The sequence below is a fragment of the Cavia porcellus genome, unplaced genomic scaffold (genome assembly GCF_034190915.1).
Source record: "Cavia porcellus strain 051 isolate PalLab524CR breed Dunkin Hartley unplaced genomic scaffold, mCavPor4.1 scaffold_6, whole genome shotgun sequence".
Taxonomy (NCBI): domain Eukaryota; kingdom Metazoa; phylum Chordata; class Mammalia; order Rodentia; family Caviidae; genus Cavia; species Cavia porcellus.
In genome coordinates, this window is record NW_026947489.1 from 25598897 (window position 1) to 25615942 (window position 17046).

At 51.8% G+C, this 17046-nt stretch overlaps 1 protein-coding gene and 1 long non-coding RNA gene across 2 annotated transcripts in view; one reads left to right on the top strand and one right to left on the bottom strand.

Annotated features, from left to right (window-relative positions):
- Positions 1-17046, bottom strand: part of Cemip (cell migration inducing hyaluronidase 1) — a 132108-nt gene that overhangs the window by 55602 nt on the left and 59460 nt on the right. The window contains exon 2 of the mRNA XM_003475464.5: positions 3541-3656. Coding sequence (XP_003475512.1) covers positions 3541-3640 — 100 coding nt within the window. The 5' untranslated portion in view covers positions 3641-3656. The remainder of the gene's footprint in view (positions 1-3540; positions 3657-17046) is intronic.
- LOC134476392 (uncharacterized) lies at positions 192-6628 on the top strand. The gene is made up of 4 exons (XR_010047988.1): positions 192-330; positions 4202-4314; positions 5913-6041; positions 6285-6628. It is a non-coding gene; the product is annotated as an uncharacterized LOC134476392 (long non-coding RNA).

The window sequence follows — 17046 nt, forward strand, 5'->3', positions numbered from 1 at the left end:
AGCGAAGACTGACCACAAGGCAGGAGGGTGTTTTACATCTTTACGGCCCCTGTTTCTGCTAGAGCCAAAAGCAAGACCTTAGCAATCAGAGCCACCCTGATCTAGGAGGCAGCAGCCCTGGGGTGTGGCCCTGTGTTTCTTGTTAGTTCGTCATGTGCCTACGAATAAGTCACTTCCCTTTCCTGGGTTCAGTGTCCCCTTTACAAGGTAGAAGACAGACCAGCTGACCACCCAGGACCTTCCCAGATCTGAAGTCATATAACCATTTACCCAGATTGCTTGGATTTCAAGATATTCTGACCTCAGGGAAGCAGTATTTACAGAGAAGAGGTAACAAAACTCTTTTGCATGAGAATTTGACTTTTAGTAAATTTTCTAGCTCTGTTCTTAAAAGTTAAGAAGATGGTTCTATATAATCTAGGTTACTAAGCATCATGGCTTATAAGAAAAGTGACTCCTGACTGGTAAATGGTCCTTAAACTGGGCAGAGCCAGGGATGCTTTATTTTCATGCTTGGTGGTGATGCAATGTTGTTGGCATACCTGCATGTATAGAATCTTATAATCAGACACATGCCTTGCAGGCACTCTGAGAGTGACATTTAAGAAGCTGCTTTGAGAGATACTGGCTCTGCTGGGGCATGAGGCTACTAAGCCAGGGTGGTTCCAGTGACAGTCTTGTCCTCCACCCCCCCCCCAACTCTTGAGCTGTGACTTAGGGGATCAAAGAGCATAGTTGGATGACTATGTGAACACCGCCACTCCGTGAAGGAGAAATACCAGCTGCCCCTCTATTGGCAGTCTGTCCTGCCCTACTGGAGTCTGACAGAGGTGGCAGGTGGCTGTCTACAAGGCTCCAGGGTAGGTGCTGCTTCTCTCTGCCTTGCCAGAAGCCCTGGGAGACATCTGCACTTTCATGAGGCTAAAGAAGGTATGCTCCAGCAGAGTGGCTGCTGGTGGTTGGGGCATATGGTCATACGGTGCTTGTCTTAGGACCTAGAGAAGGTGCCATAGATAGCCAGGGGGATCCAGAGGGGAGGATAGGCAGGGTGAGCATGTCTGGCTCACTCTCCTGCCTTCTGAAACTAGATTTCAGGATAACCTGATGGGGCAGTATCTGAGTCACTTTCCTCATCTCTGGGACACAATACCTGATACCTGCAGTTTAAAGGGATTTATTTTGGCTCATGTTTTAGAAGTTCCAGTCCTTACATGGTCAGTGGCAGGACAGAAGGGCTGGATGTAGTATAAGTACTCACCTATGGCAGCCAGGAAGTGGCGAGAGAAGAGAGGAGCCTGGGAGGGAGATACTCTTTCCCAGGTCACAACCCCACTGACCCACCTCTTCCAAGCAGGCCCTATCTCCTAACAGCACATGCGATTATAAATCCATCAATGGGCTCATCCATTGATTAGTACAGTGCCCCTAAAAATCCAGTCACCTTCCACAAGTCCCTGCCTCTGAGCGCATGAGGAAATCTAGATGGACTCCTTACAGGTAAGTGATGGCCAGTCAGCCTATGGCAAGGCCAGGGGAAGGTGGTACAGGGAGGAGAAGAGCCAGGTCCACAGCACAAGGCTGAGGAAGGGGTTGAGGAAAGATTTGGTCCAGCAGGTACAGGGGTGATATGAGTCACATGTACCCTATATGGACTCTAGTTTCTCTGCCTTTTCTTCAGTTGTGGGAGCATGATGTCATTCACATATCTTAGTATCTCAGGGAGACCAGAAGGGAGTCACCCCTTTATCTAGCTCCACCACACCAGCAGGATTCCCCAAGTCCACAACAGCCATAACTGTTGCCCATACGAAACAAAGCACAGTGTAGACACTTCACACAATTGTAGAACCCCATACCATCCACCCACATCAGCCACAGTGGTTGAGGAATCTCATGCTCATCTGTTATGATTTATGCACTCAGATGTGGGGCTTTCGGGAAGTTACTGATTGTGGGAACATTATAGCTCACTTGCTGTAGGAAGGTGAAATTGGGTCAGAAGAGGTAATCACAAGAGTCTATCTCCCTCCACAGTTCTTCCCTTCCCTTCCCTGTCTGCTTCCTGGCCATTATGTTGTGAGCAGCTCTCCTCCACCCAGGTCCTTCCATCATTCTGCCTCTGAATTGGAGTCAGATGTGAGCCAAAATAAACCTCTCCCTTTTAAAATTGTGGGTGTTTGCAGAATACTGAGATTAAGGATAGTAAACTAATTAATCTGGTGGAGGAAATTTCAAGACAATTCAATATTCGAGCTATAGCATAGATAGCACTTGCTGTTTTTAGCCAGGTTTGTACTGAAACAAGGAAAAAGTTAATTTGAATAGTTTTCAGTTTCCTCAGACAGAAAGGGGCAGATTTTGGCAGAAGGCTTTTTTTTTTTTTTTTTTTTTTTTGCTGAAAAGATTAGCATTAAAAATAAACCAAGTGATCTGCATTAGGAAAATAGGAAGGATGTCTTGCCAGCATTACAAGACTCGGCAAGAGTGTTTCTTTTGCACTTAAGGGTGCAAAGCTGTAAAGTTTCACTGAAAAGAAAAACTCAGGGAGCCTAGCTTGTTGAGGACTAACTAGAAAAGAATTTCTTGAAGTTCTTAAGAGTGCAAAGCTGTAAACCTTTCATGTGAAAAGAGATCCTCAGGGAACCCAGCTCAATAAGATCCAACTACAAAAGAATTTCCTGGAGTTCTTCCATCCAATCACACAGAGGCTTCTGCAGCTGTGATCCAAGGGAGCCCAGCTATTGCTTAAGCTGGCAGCAGACCTTGGCATCATACATGTAGTACTGGTTTTATAGGCATAGGAATACAAGAGTTGTGGGGTCAGGGAGGCTTTCATCCAGGTTTCAGAACATGCTGTACACTGGAGATGGTCAGCCTCAATGGATTTCAGTGTATGGATCAGTGAGGGGCTGAACAAGCAAGCAGTTTTACTGAAACATCACCATGGTAACCACTCCCATTTCCCAGGAGAGGTCACGTGATCCCAAAAAACATGGGGCATGGATAGCAAGGGCTGTCTTCTGCACAGACAAGAGCTCAGATGGAGGTGACAGGGCCCAGCAAAAGGTGGAAAGCTGGGTCTCAGATGTGTATTCTTTTTGACTAAAACCCTCAGAGTGGGTTTTGAAAAAGTTGAATTAGATACTAACGTAACAACATGTAGGGAGTTTTTATATAAAAATCTACATTTCTGTTCCTCTTAAAAATTCACATGCCATTCCACAAGGTAGCAGTTTCAGAACTAGAAAGTGGTTGACACTTTCAAGGGGACCCTCTGCCCTGGGGGACCCCTGTGCCTCCCCACCCACCCCCCAGACCAATCTTGCAGCCCAACTCTATACAACCCATCATCCTGTCAGTGAAGAGACAGCGGTCCAGGATGAGACTTGCCTAGGGTCTCAGATTCTGTCAAGGATAGGCCAGAGTAAAGCCCCAACTGCACACTGTAACTCCTCCTGCACCCCCACTGACCACCCCACAGCCTGGATGGCCACTGTCTTCCATGCAGGATGGCCGGTCGCACAGCCCCTAGAGGCTCACCTTCAGACATGGCCCCAAAGAAGAGGATCAGGATGAGCCATGCTGTGGCCAGCCCAGCCTTGAGGGGTGTGTGCTGCCTCTGCCTCTCCACAGCTCCCATCCTAACAGACAGTTCCCTGAAATTAAGAACAGGCATCAAGTGTGATGACAGACAGACATACACACACACACACACACACACACACACACACACACACACACATACACGGCAGGGACGGTGCATTCCAGCCAGCCCAGAGCACAGGCTCAGTGCCATGATCCAGGGCTGGGCAGGTTAGAACACGCAAACTGTGCCATCATCCCACCATGTTCCGCAGCTCAGACACGGTAGGCACACAAAGCCTCCCCCCAGGATGAATGAATGAAGCCTTTCCTTGAGAAACAGAGAAGATAAAAAACAACTTAAACCGGAACATAAACATAAACCGGAAATGAGACATCACCAGTTTGCTGTGTGATCTCCGTGGATTCATTTTACCTTTCTGAGTGTTGGGATCCCAAAGGGCAAAAGGAGAATGTGGACTGATTTCCAACCTTTACATCATCAATCTATATTTTGAAAGCCAGTCCTGGAGGTTTGATCATCTTCCTAGCACCTGCCCAATGGGGAAGGTAGGACAGGTAAATTGCCCTCAACACCCACTTTGTTCTTTTTCTTTAGAGACAGATGCCCTGGTGTTCATCTGGATACACAGCCACTGAGAATGAAGCGCACCCTGACCAGTCTCCTCTATATGGCCCATGAATCCCATGAATAGAGCACAAGCACTGGAGGTGCGTAAATTCCAGAAAATGCCCTAAGGAAGGGTGGGAAAGTTACTTCCTCCACTCTCCTCCCCGCTGGTTGGAACACAAACATGACAACTGGATTTTTCACAGCTATCTTGGGCCCCATAGTAGGGACCATGAGCTGAGAACGGCAGAGCCTGGTCCCTGTGAGGCAAAGAAATAACCCTGGAGGATAGACTTACTTTTACATTTTGAGGGAATTAAAGTCCTACTACATAAAACTTGTATTTTATAAAAGCCACTGTTTTGTTTTGTTTTTTTTTTTTCCTTTTCCACGTAGAGGGTGAAGTGGGGCTCACAGATGCTGCCCTTAAGCCAGCTCAGTGGTGAACCTGACCGCCTGTCTTCTCCTCGCAGCAGGCTTCTGTGTGCACTCTGAGCCTGGGCAGGCAGAGGGCTCCCAGAGGAGCTCCAGGACTGGTCCCCACAAGTGCACGGGCAGGGCAAGGGACAGTGTCCTCATATGGGCACCTGCCTGCCCAGATTGATTCCCAGACAGAACAACAAGCCCTTTCTAGGGCTTCAGCCAGCCATGAGGTCACATGGCACGGCCCTGGGAAGCAGTGCCTTTTCCACCCCCATGAAGACATCTCTGTTTCACACTCTGCACAGCACAAAGGAGGGGAAAGCAGGACAATGGTGTTCCTGTGGTCCTGGGGCAAAGCCAGAGCCAGCTCTCTTCAGTCTCCAAGTGGCTTGTCCTCCACTGCCAAGGAGCCCACGTCCTCGGGGCCCACTCTGCAGAGAATGGGCCAGCAGCAATTCTGTACAGGGACTGGAGGTGGCGCCCTGAGGCCCCACCTAGCCAGCAACGCCTGTGAGAGGCAGGCTCTGTAGCCTTACCCTTCCCGTGGACGGAGAGAGGAGGGTGGTAATCATATCTGATGAGGTCATGGGTCATTTCAAAAGCAGAATGATAAGGACAGCCTTCCTAGGTAGATGCAAGGACAGCTGTATGTAAGATGTGACACTTGACCTCTCCCTCTAACATGAATGAGGCTCCCATGGGTCACAGCCAACTGTCCAAACTGTGGGAGGCAGAGGTGGCCCTGCCCAGGAGCCCTTGGTGACAATGACTGTGCTTTCCTGCCTGTGACTCTCCCTGCCCGAGCACATGTGCCCTGGGGTGCATGCCATCCCCAAGAATCTCAGATGGTTCCCTGAGTTCTCTTAGGACTTGTCCAGCAAGGGTTTCTCTACTGGACACTGAGAGCTTGCTGGTGGTGGAGTTGGGCCCAGCTTCTCAACTGGCAAGGTGCTGTGGAAACAGCTCTGGCTGCGGTCCTCAGGGCAGTGTGCAGTCACGATGTCAGAGCCTGTGCAGGACTTGGAGATGAAGACTTGGAGGTGCAGTCATAATGGCCCTTGAAGGGTGGATGAATGTGGCAGATGCAGTGTGAAGGGAAATGCAGATGCTCCTTGAGTCCTCCCAGGAGCCAGTGCAAGTTTCCAGGATATTCCACATTCCCAAGTCCAGCTGCCCCTGGCTTGGGCTCTATCCAGCCTCCCAGGCCCAAGGTAACAAGGCACAATCAGGGGTGGAGGTGTTGCTTCCTGGCTTCTGACTTTTCCTTGGCTCCCAGGTGCCTGGGCTCTTCTTGTCCCACAAGGAGCCAGCTGCAGCCTGGAGTTCCCACATGTCACCTGCAGAGGAGAAGAGACAAGATGATAAGCAATACAGGGACCTCCAGGGAGGCCAGCAACAGCACCAGGTGAGCCCACCCAAGACATCACAGCCTGGGGCGCAACCCAGCCTTTGCCTCAAGGTCAGCCCTTGGCAGGACTGGTTGCATGGGAAACAGAGGGGACTGGGAGACTAGGCAGCTTTGAGGCTGGATGGGAGCTGAGGCCTTTGGGGCTTCTTCTGGGGTGAGAGGTAGAGGGGATTGTGGGAGTCATCTCCCACCATGCAGGGAAGTAAGTACCTTTTTCTCCTTTTCATGCTCCTGCCATAGTGTGCTGCTTCATCACAGACCAAAAGCACCAGGGCCAACTGATCATAGACTGAAACCGCTGACACTGAGCCCTAACCAGCCCTTTCTCTGCATCAGTTAGTTGCCCAGATGTGGAAATGGGAGCACAAGGTGTTGCATTTGCTAAAGTTCAATCGTTAACAGATGGCCAAAGTCCAAAGACTGCTTCTTCTCCAGAATTGTGCTTCTAACTCCTGATGATTAACTTTCACTATAACCACAGAGTCTTAGAATACAGGGGCTGGCAGGAATATGAGAAACCCAGCTAGCATGCCTCTAAACTATATGCATACAGAGTGACTCCAGGTCAGCTGGCTACACTGCAGGATGTGATTTGCAGGTCCGGGGTGGGGCTGAGGTCCTGCCGAGGGTCACAGGGCTAGTTGGTGGCTGTCTGGATTTGAACCCAAATGGTACGGCTCCGGAAACCAGGCACAATAGCCCCACCTCCACTATCTCTCACTCGGCCTACAGGAAGAATGCTCTGAGCTGAAACTGTGCCCCTTGAAGACAAAAGCTGACTGTGAAATCAAGCTGCAGTGTAGGAAGGGAAGGAACGGAAAGGCAGGAAAGAACCTCCCTAGCTCTCTCATAGTCAAGGAAGCCTAGTGTCACCCCATCTATAAGAATGGGGTTTCTGTCCAGTCCAACCTCTAAATCCATGTCATGGCTCCTGGAGGCCCAACGGGGCTGCTGAGATTTTGTTCCCTGAGAAGGGAAAGCCCCGACACCAACAGCAGTGCAGAAACCTCTAACATGCTTGGCTGGAGCCTACCATCTTCTTCGAAATCAGGCAGGGTAACAAACCACACCCAGTCCCTCTGTCTGCCTCTACACAACTCTTTAGTCTCCTGATCCTGAAGCAGCAGCCCAGGGAGGAGAAGGAGGGAGACAAGGGGGCTCCAGGGCCCTGCTAATATCATAGGTAGACCAGGCAGTAGGTATAGCTCTGGAGAGGCCTCAGTCACTGTGCCAACCTTGTCTCTGAGCAGCCACGACTCAAGGGACCCCAGAGGCAAGGACACCATTTGAGATTTAGAGAAGCACTAGGAAAATGCTTCCAGTGTGAGCAGATCCCTCCCTCTGAGAGACTCCAGCCCCGAGCTCTCATGGCTGCTGTTAGGTCCCCCGTTCATCAGCTGCAAAGCCCCAGAGTCCAATGCCCAGTGTACACTGCAGATCCTAAAGGCAAAGCAACTTGCAATGTAGTCTCAGGCTCATCAAAGTATGACTGATAGGAATATGACACCTACACACACTAGGCAGCCAGCATATCAGCCCCTGAGGGAACTGTTAAAATGCAGGTTCTCACTCGTAGCTCTGAGCTGGGGCCCGGAACTACATCTCTGGCAGAAGCTCATGTTCTGAGCAGCCAGGACCATGTTTAGCTCACCCTCTTCTGTCCATAAACACAGAGACTGAAGCCCACAGAGAAAGAGAGAGTTGCTCATATTGATCAAGAGCAAAGAAATGGAAATCTGAACCCATGAGAGGTCAGAGTCCCTGTCTGCCTCCGAAGTATGGGCCATGGGTCATTTTTTCCTTCACCCTGCTTGCTTTGGAGGAGGGAGAGGAAGGGAGAGTTGGTCCATGCATTGCTGTTTCTGTTTCATTTGAGATGCCTCTACACGTCAGAGTTTGGGTAGTAAACACGTGCCTCAGGTACCCTCTATCTACTCATAATTATCTTTCCCCCAAATACACCTCCTTTGATACAGGGAATTCCCCCGGAGCCACCTGCAGAGCCAGAGAAGAGATGCTACAGCTCCTGGTAATAACAGAAATTCCCACCACAGATCCGTCCCATGCCCAAGCAGAGCACACAGAATCCTGTCCAATCCTGCTTATCGTCAGTTCCAAACCCCTTATCCCACTACCGGATCAGCCACAGGGCTAGTGGCTTCAGAGCCTGTGCCAACGCAGCTGGGGAAGGTGGCTTTGCAACTGTCCTTCCTCCTGCTCATCAACGCCCCTGGCCTTGGCAGCCACCAGGGACCTTATGCTAGTACTGTGGAAAAGGAAGAGAAAACTTTGTTCAAGTGCCCCAGCTCATCTCCAAGTACCAAGAAAACCAAGATCTAAAAAGTGGGCACAACCTTCCTGGCCAGCTATGGATTTCCTAACAACTCACTTATAGCTAAACACAGAAGTAAGGAATTCAGATCTCAGATAGATCTAAGCTTCCTTTGTTCAGAGCCACGCTGCCCCATCCATTAGCCACTAGGCAGAGGAGCTAAGTCAGCTTAACTAAAATGAGACAATACTAAAAATCAGCCCTCGCTTGCAGTAAGTACATTCTGGGGAAGCCATAGCTGTATGTGGTGCATGGCCACCACCCTGGGCAGCGAACCTGGATGACCTCCATCACCAGAGACACTGCCACTGGTCAGATCTGGTATGGAGCCCCAGTGCTAGGTAGTTTAGAAAATGCCAACTAGAGCTGCACTTCTGCTGGGAGCCATGGTCCCCAGGTGTTGGCCTGACAGTAGTATTGGCACTGTCGGTGAACTGTAGAGCACAGCTCTGAACTGTGGACCCACCTGGTCAGAAACTTCAGAAGCAGGCCAGCAATCTGCTTTGACAAGCACTCTAGGGGCTACTGAGCCTCTCTGTCTGGGCAGAGTAATCTCCCCACATCCTGTCCAACTCTTGCTTCAGCCTTTCATCACTCAGGGCTTCACTGACGTCCCTCTACCCCCACCTCCGACTGAGCCTCAACTGTCTGTCTGTGCTGCCTTTATACAGGGTGCAGGGGACAGGGGACCCCGGGAAGCCATCTCTAGCCTCCCTAGCATGAGAGGGAGCATCTGAGCACATGCACCCGAAGCTGTGAAACGCTCCACGGAGGGGTGGGTAGTGCAGAGACCTGTGCAGCACACAGCCAGGGGGCCAGCTCAGCCTCCAGCACAGGGCTTCATCTACACGGCACCACCATGGCGTCATGAGACCCCACTCTCAGGGGCCTCATCTTCCTTCCTGAATGAGGCACCTGTCTGTCATCCCACACCATCAGGTGGTGTGTGAGCAAGTGAGAGAGGTGACATTATTCTGCCCGGAGGAGGTCCTCAGCATCCTTACAGGGCAGTGCATGTGAGTAGGTGTTCAGGGACAGTAGCTGTCACTTAACTTCAGAGACAAACTGGCCCCGAGTTCCCCACGCACTGTCCATGGAAGGCTACTAGGCAGGGGGTAGTGGTCAGGTCGGATGGTGCCAAGAGCATCAGATGGCAGAATTCAGAGACTTGCAGGAAAGATGAGTCCTCTCCTCAAGTCCTGTCCTCTCCAAGACAGAGCAGGCACTTGGGGCTGCCTGACCGACCACTGGTCACATGTCCGCCAGCTGATTCTGTGTACTCTGCTAGGTCAGGTGGGAAGTTATTGTAGCCATAAACACTTCACTGATTGTATTTTCGAACTGAAAGATACTGCATCAGCTGTGAGCGCAGCATTCCTCCTGGCCTGAGGCCGCCCTGTGCGTGCCCACTTGTTTCTGAGGCTACAGAAAGAGTTCTCCCAAATGCCCCTCCCCTGTGTCCTCTTCTGCTACCCCCTGTCATGGCAGGAGGAGACACAGAGAGTGGCCTTGGGTTACTCTGAGGGTCCTCTCCAACACTCTTCCCCAATGAGTAGCCCCTGGCTGAGCGGAGAGAGGGGGATGGAGTCCATGCAGGATGAGAGGGAGGACTGGGCGGATGCAGCCTGGTGCCCAGGGCCGCAGGGATCTGCTCAAGAAGCGGCATTGGTGGAAGGCTCAGAGCAGGACTCTCTCCTGATGCTTGGAGTGGGAAGACCCCTCCAGGATAGCTTCATGCCCAATCTATCTAGGGACTACTGGTCAGGGAGGAGGAAGAGGGACCTCTCAAGTAGGAGTCCCCTCAAGTGTGAGGGACCTGAGGAGCTCCATGAACACCAGTGAGACCTCCGATTCCTGTGCAAGGAAAAGCAACAGGCAAGGGGCACTGGGGAGCATCCAGGCCAGAGGAGGGCAGGACGGGAGCAGCTGGGGGCCCCGCCAGGGGTGCGGACAGCTGGGGTCTAGCTGAGGGGGCTCAGTAGGGCAGGAGAGGAGAGAAGGTTTGGGGCCTCACACAGCAGATGGTTCCTTGGTCAGCAGCAGAGACCCTCCCAGCCCTGTGCCTCATTGATGACCTAGTTAGTCAGGGAGGCTGGCACGGAATCACAGGACAGGCAGGGTCCTCTGAGGGTTTAGGACCAAAGGTGCTTCACGCCCTGGCCAGAGAATATGCAGCTACAGCTCCAAGGAGGAGAGAATTGGGCGCGGCAGGGGAAGGAGAGTGGGGAAGGGCAGCGCCTGACCTGGGCCTTCCACGCCCAGGTGTCAGTTTGGGTTTTTGGCTTCCACTTCCTTTCCCGACATTCAGTTCCAGTGGCACTGGTCCACTCTCTCAGCTCACTACAGAGCTTGGGACCACCAGACCAGTGAAGAGAGCCATTGCCCTGGCTGTGGGATTCATTCAGAGATGGTCACACAACCCAAAATAAAGAGCATTGACCAGAATTATTGAAAAAGTGGGTTCTCATCCCTGTGGTTCACAATCCCTGGACTGCTGGGCCATACGTGCCTCTATCTTGTGAGAAAATGAAGTGTGCAGAGCCCAGGGAGGGCGGGAGGCAGGGGAGACTGGGTCACCCAGATCCAACAGTGCCTGAAGCTAACCCTACCCTTGGAGCTTTCAATTACATGTGTGAATAAAGCTGCTTTTTTATTTAAGCCAACTTGACTTGTTTTTGACATTTACTGTGGAAAGAGTCCGACTAATAAGGAGCCAAAGGGGAAAGAAAGATGAAAGCTCCTTATGAGTCCCTGCTCTCATAAAATGCCCCTTAGACAAATCATATTACTTTCCTGAGAGAAAAAGGGTTCCTTTCCCCTATGGGGCACATCCCCAGCAAAAGTGGACCACGGAAGGAAGAATGACAAGGTCCCAGCCTCTCCTGCAGTATCTGCCAGCAGCATCTGAAGGCGGGCTCCGTAGCCTCACCTGCCCCACCCCACAGAGCAGCTGGCATGGGTCACGGCAGTCTTGGCTTCCTGCTGGTCTAGACTGCAAAGGCCTCGTGGGCCCTGCAGGGCTGGCCTGCTCAGGCCTCATCTCATCCCACTCCCGTGCATCATGCCAGGCCCCTTCTCTTTTCCTGGAAGATGTCAAGATCACATGCCCCAGGGCTTTTGCACCTGCTATTCCTACTACCTGGAATGTTTCCCCCATCCCACCTGCCTTCAAGCTCAGCTTTAATCTCCATTCTGATGCCCATTCCCATCTGAAGATGTCCTCCATCAATCAGTCTCACAGTGTGGTTGCTTTGTTTACATGGTTAGAATCACCTATCACTCACTTGTGAGTTTGCATACAGTGTATAAGTTCCACAAGGAGAGGGCTTGTGAGCAGTGGTAAGTGCTACTCCGAGTGTGGAATGAGGGGTCTCAGGCCACTGCGGCCATTATAGTCATGGGCGTGCACACTGGCCTTGCCATCTGCGGCTCCCATGGGCCCTCACTGTGCCCTGAGACACCTTCTGCCCCCACCTGTCCCTGGAAAGCACAGGAAGGAGCTGCTGGCTGTGTGCATCTCTCTTTTTCTTCCCAGGGTCAGGAAAGGTGAGCTTCAAGCCTCAGGATTCAAGATGAGGGACACTGGCCCTAACGAGTCCCACAGAGAGTCCAGACAGGTGTGCAGCCCCCAGGGAGCCCTCAGGCAGGACACTGCCCGAGGCCACCTGGCTGGAGGGTCTCAGGCTGGCCACAGTTCAGAGGCTCACAGGAGCCCAGGAAGGCTGACTGGTGCAGCAGGCTTGTTTTCTCCGCTCCACCCACCGCCCGCACGGCCAAGGCAACAGAGCGTGCTGTGCCGTGGGGGACTGGGGTTCAAGCTCGGCCAGAGCCCTCTTTGATCTGAGGGCCTTGTCTCTCCTGGGTTATTTATTTATAGAAAGCCTGCTGGGTTTCCTACCACTTCAAATATACCTCCAGGAAGCCAAGGCAGGTGGGGTCTAACGCACCAGCCTGTTTTATTGCTCTGAGTGCCACCAGCTCCTGTGCCACCGGCTGGTCCCACATACTCAAAGCCCCTGGGCTGCAGAACAGAAGCTCACCTTCTCTGCTGGAAAGTGAGCCTGATAAAACTAATAGTGAGGAGTAGCCAGAAAAGAGCAAGGGTGCACTGTGCATTGGCTCTCTCTGTGAATAGAGACCCTCAGATCTGCGACAGAGACAGCCCGGATGCTGGTGCCTGCCTTCGGATGCTCCCGACCAGCCCCTGGTGTGGGACCCCTGACTCACCACTAGGGGACCCCCAGGCTCCACACAACTGCTTCCCCACCAGCCCATGTCACTGCAGAAATGTTCGGGCGGAAAGAGTCTTAGGGTATACACTAATGCACTCACGTCCTGGATGCCGTCATTGCCAGACACTGCTATGTCTGCTTTATTGCCCATCTGTCCACCTGTCTGCCCTCTGTCCACCTAAAAATCAACCTGATGTTTTGGAGGCACTCCCAGCACATTTCATCGTTAGAGGTGTTGGCAAGCAGGCTATCAACTAGAGTTCAGTACGCATTTGAGTTTTCAGGTTTTTGAGGCTAAATTTACATGTAGCAAGGTACACAGGCCTCCCGTGTACATTTGCTGACTCTCTCTCAGGAAACACCTCCATGGCCTGCCCAACCACTTCTCTCCACCAGAGGCAGCTTCCTCCTCTAGACACAAGCATCGAAGCCATTCCACAGGGCAGAGTCGCCTCCAGCCAGGGACTGGCCCAGAATGTGGTTTTGTGTGTTAGGCTTCTCCCACGTGGCGTGTTCTTGAGCAGCATCCATGTTGTTGTATTAGGACTTCACTTCCAATAACCACTAGGTAGTATCCAACTGTGCGAACAGATTGCACTTCACAACTGCTTCACTATGACTGATTATGGCAAGCAGCAGAACTGGAGGCTGACCACACAGGTGGGGCTAGAGCAAGCCAGCCCCGGGAACACGGAGCTCCAGAGCCGAGCCATGTAAACAAGTTGTTGGGACTAGAACATGGCCAGTCCGGCAGCAGCAGCAGTCCAGCAGGTGTCAGGCCTTGGTGTTCTTCCCCGTAAACTACAGCACAGAGAGCTTAGAGGATGCTTTGCTTTCAGTGTTCTCAGTGAAACACTGAGACCTTGCACTCTTGGCCCTGTAGCACGTTGCCCCCTGCACCACCAGCCAGCCCATCCTAGGTTTATACAGACCATGCTAGATTGCCCCTTCCTCTCCACCAGAGAGGTCAGGTCCCACCCAATCCCAGCCGTCCTTTTAGTATGTGTCTACTGTTGTTTCTTAATCTCCCGTTGCCCCCTCTCAGGATCCCAGTAGCTGTGCAGATCACAGCACTGTTGTGGGCAGCCCCACACAGAAGGGGACAGGCAACAAAGACTACGTCCAACTCTGCTATGAAAGTACAGCCAGACAAAGCTGTTCGCTCCAGGGTCTCCCTATTCCCCAGCTCTCTCCTCTGAAGAAGCTGGAGATAACGGAACCATCCCCAGATGGCTGTGGGGGAACAGAGAGCTGCAGCCCAGGGCACAACGGGCACAGTACCGGCCAGAGAAGTGTTCAACAAACACCACTGCACTTCCAAAGACGTGTGTTTGAACCCAGCCTGCGCCCCCTCAGCAGCTCTGAGCTTGGAGGTTTCTGTAGGTTCCTTTTAATAGAGGAGCACTTCGTAACAGTTCCACCCTGTAGATTTATTTTTCCTCTGTCTTTCCCCTTTCCTGGCCCTCTACCTCCCTTCAATTTTTTAGCAAAAGTACCCTGCTAACACATAACGCTATGTTAGTATCTTCTGCCTAATCTTCTGTTGAGAGAATTCAGAGGTACTACCACGTGTACACATGCCTGGGAAAGAGCCTGCCATGTGCTAATGCCCTATACATTCACCTTCCACACATAGCTGTGTGCTCTGAAAGGGCAGAGTGGGGACTGATTCATTTTGGCTGGGAACAGACGTAGCTGCCCGAGTGAACCCTACCAGGAGGATCAGGACACCGGCGGCAGGTCACCCCGGCTCTCCTCCCCACAAAGGCCTTTGGAAGTGCAATATGAGGGCAGCAAGCACAGGGTACCTGACACACCTCCTCACCCTTGGCCTAGGCCCCAGAGCTGCAGCCCACGCCTGGTCCCTGCCAGCAGCAGCTGCCAGGCGGTGAGCAGAGCCCTGCCTCGGGCTCAGCCTGGAAGCTATTTGGGTTCAGCCCAAGCCCACTGTGCTGCCTCAGACCTTCCAGAGGCTTCTGTTGGAAAAAGTTACTCCTTGCTTCCCCTGTAAATGACAGAGCGGTCCTGGCTGAGGAAGGAGGTGACAGTCAGCTCAAGGCTGTCCACGTTGGCTTACAGAGTGGCCCCAGGCCCAGGGTACCAGGGCTGGTCCAGACCTGAACACAGAGCTGACACCAGCATTTCCTGCCTCTGTCTGTCCATCACTGCTGCATACTCAGTATTTGAAGTTGGGATTCTAGTACTCTGGTAGAAGAGAACCTTAAAAAGTACAGTGAACCTCTAAAATCTCTATTTCACCTATTTTAAAATATGCATTTCTGTCAACTTAGTCGCCTGTCTTGCAGCAGACACCAAGACAAAGCTCTTGACACTCACTGCACACTGAACGTGCTCAGCTGAGTCTCCTCACACCCCACTTGAGGCGACAGAGCTGTAATCACTAATTCTACTCTTCTGTGGGGTATACTTGTATCCAAATAGCACTGTGTACCCAATAAACACACATCATTCTCATTCTAAATTAAAACTAAGAGGACAGGCAGCCTGAACCTAGGACTTGCCCAAGGGTCCCAGGCAGCACATACAAAGCATGGTCCCAGATCTACTTAGAACAGGAATCAGATCTCGGTGCCACCAGTGCGGAAGTTGTCTCTGTTTCAACTGTGTTGTCAGCACAACTGTCAGTTCCATGTGGTTCAATGTCCATATATTCAGCCTCCTCACACCCACACATCACCCCTGAGTGGGGAAGACACGGGGGTGGGGTGGGGGTGGAGAAATCCTGCTGCCTTAGTTACAGCGTCTTTCAGTGTCAGACCCTTCCAGGTAGCCCACACCTACTGGAGGTCCATGCCGTTTGAACTGGGCCAGTTCTTTCTTGGGGGGATCAAACACCCCCCCCCCAATATTCTAAGGCTTCTCAAATCTCTGCTATGAGCCAAGGTCCCTGATGTCTGGGACCCTCTGTGACCTGCCCTTTGAGAGGATGGGCCTCCTGATACCATTCCTGTTTGAGGGGCTTCATCCTCAGCTCTGGCCACTTGAATTCACTGACCAAAGCTAGCCTGGCAACTTGCATCCTAATTGTGATGCCCTTGTGGCAGAGCTTCACAACCACCGTGGAGTCTCAGCAGTTGACTCGTGTCTTCTTTATAAAAAAAAAAAAAAAAAAAAAAAAAAAAAAGCAACCCCACGCTGAATACATGTACCTCGACTTAGTGTCTGACATTTGCAACCAGAAGAGCCAAAAACAATCTCTTTCCTTGTGCATCTCCACTCTGTTCTCCACGTCTTCCTGAATGCTCACAGTCCCAGCTTTGGTGGAGTAAGAACAGAACAGAGGAAAGGATTGCCCTGGCTCTCCTTGGTCTCCAGGCTGCGGTGGCCTGCCCAGCCTGGAAGGACCAGAGAGATGGTACATAAAGGCGTGGGCCATGGGCATCTTGCCCTGAAGCCATTCAGACACCTACTGGGAGTGGCTCCCCTGTGTTTACAACTTGACCCAGGTTAGAACAAAGACAAGCACAAAAGCAAACAAACATGGCCCAGACACTTCACAACACACTTTGTCTCCTCCTCCTGCTCCCTGACAGGGAGACAGGCACCGCTTGTTGGCTGGTCTCCAGGGTCCTGGCACAAAGGGTGAACGGGAGGAGGGGCGAGACTGCCCCTCACAGTGTGTTGTGACATGAAAGCAGAGGAGAGAACACTTGTTTGAATGAGGACAAAGGACCATTTTTAAAACACCTTTCAGTATAAAGGAAGGCAAGGCCCGGGGAAATGTCAGTAGGCTAACCCAGAATGTTTCCCATGCCATGAAAACCAGCAGCCCTTCCCAGTGCGAAACCAACACCGCTCCTGCGATTAGCCGTTATCACTCTTCTCCAATTAAAAGAGACTGAAAGTAGCCATTAGCTCCCAAAGGGTTCAGATTATGATTCAAATGATTTGCACCTGGGACCTGCAACGTGCCAGGCATATTGAATTATTTAGTGATGACCCAGAGGCTGTGTCCAAGTTCACATAATCAATACGCAATACATGTTTTAGAGTTCAAACTACAGGACTTTCAAGCCACAGGATTCTCCCAAGTCAGCCTGCTATCACACAGAATAAATGGCGGTGAGCTCTAGACCAGGGCCTCTTCCCTCCTGGAGGACTCCGTCTCTTTTCTTGCTTGTGAACTGTGAAGCTCTTGCTTTCGGACTCCTCCCTCCCCCTTCCTCACCTCTCCAGTGCCAGGCTCAGTGGCTCCCAGATCCATTGCTGGTCCCCTTCCTTCCTCCTTCTGCTCCATCACCTGCACTAAGCCAGAGGCACATCTTATATTTGACACCTTCCAAAACCCTTGATGTTTCATGAGGAGTAACTCCTGGGTGGCTCCCACTCCTCACCCTGGCCACTCTCTGTGCCCCATCCCACCTTGTGTCCTATCCTCTGGTCACCTGGTCCCCAGATGTCTGTCAGACACCCAGTG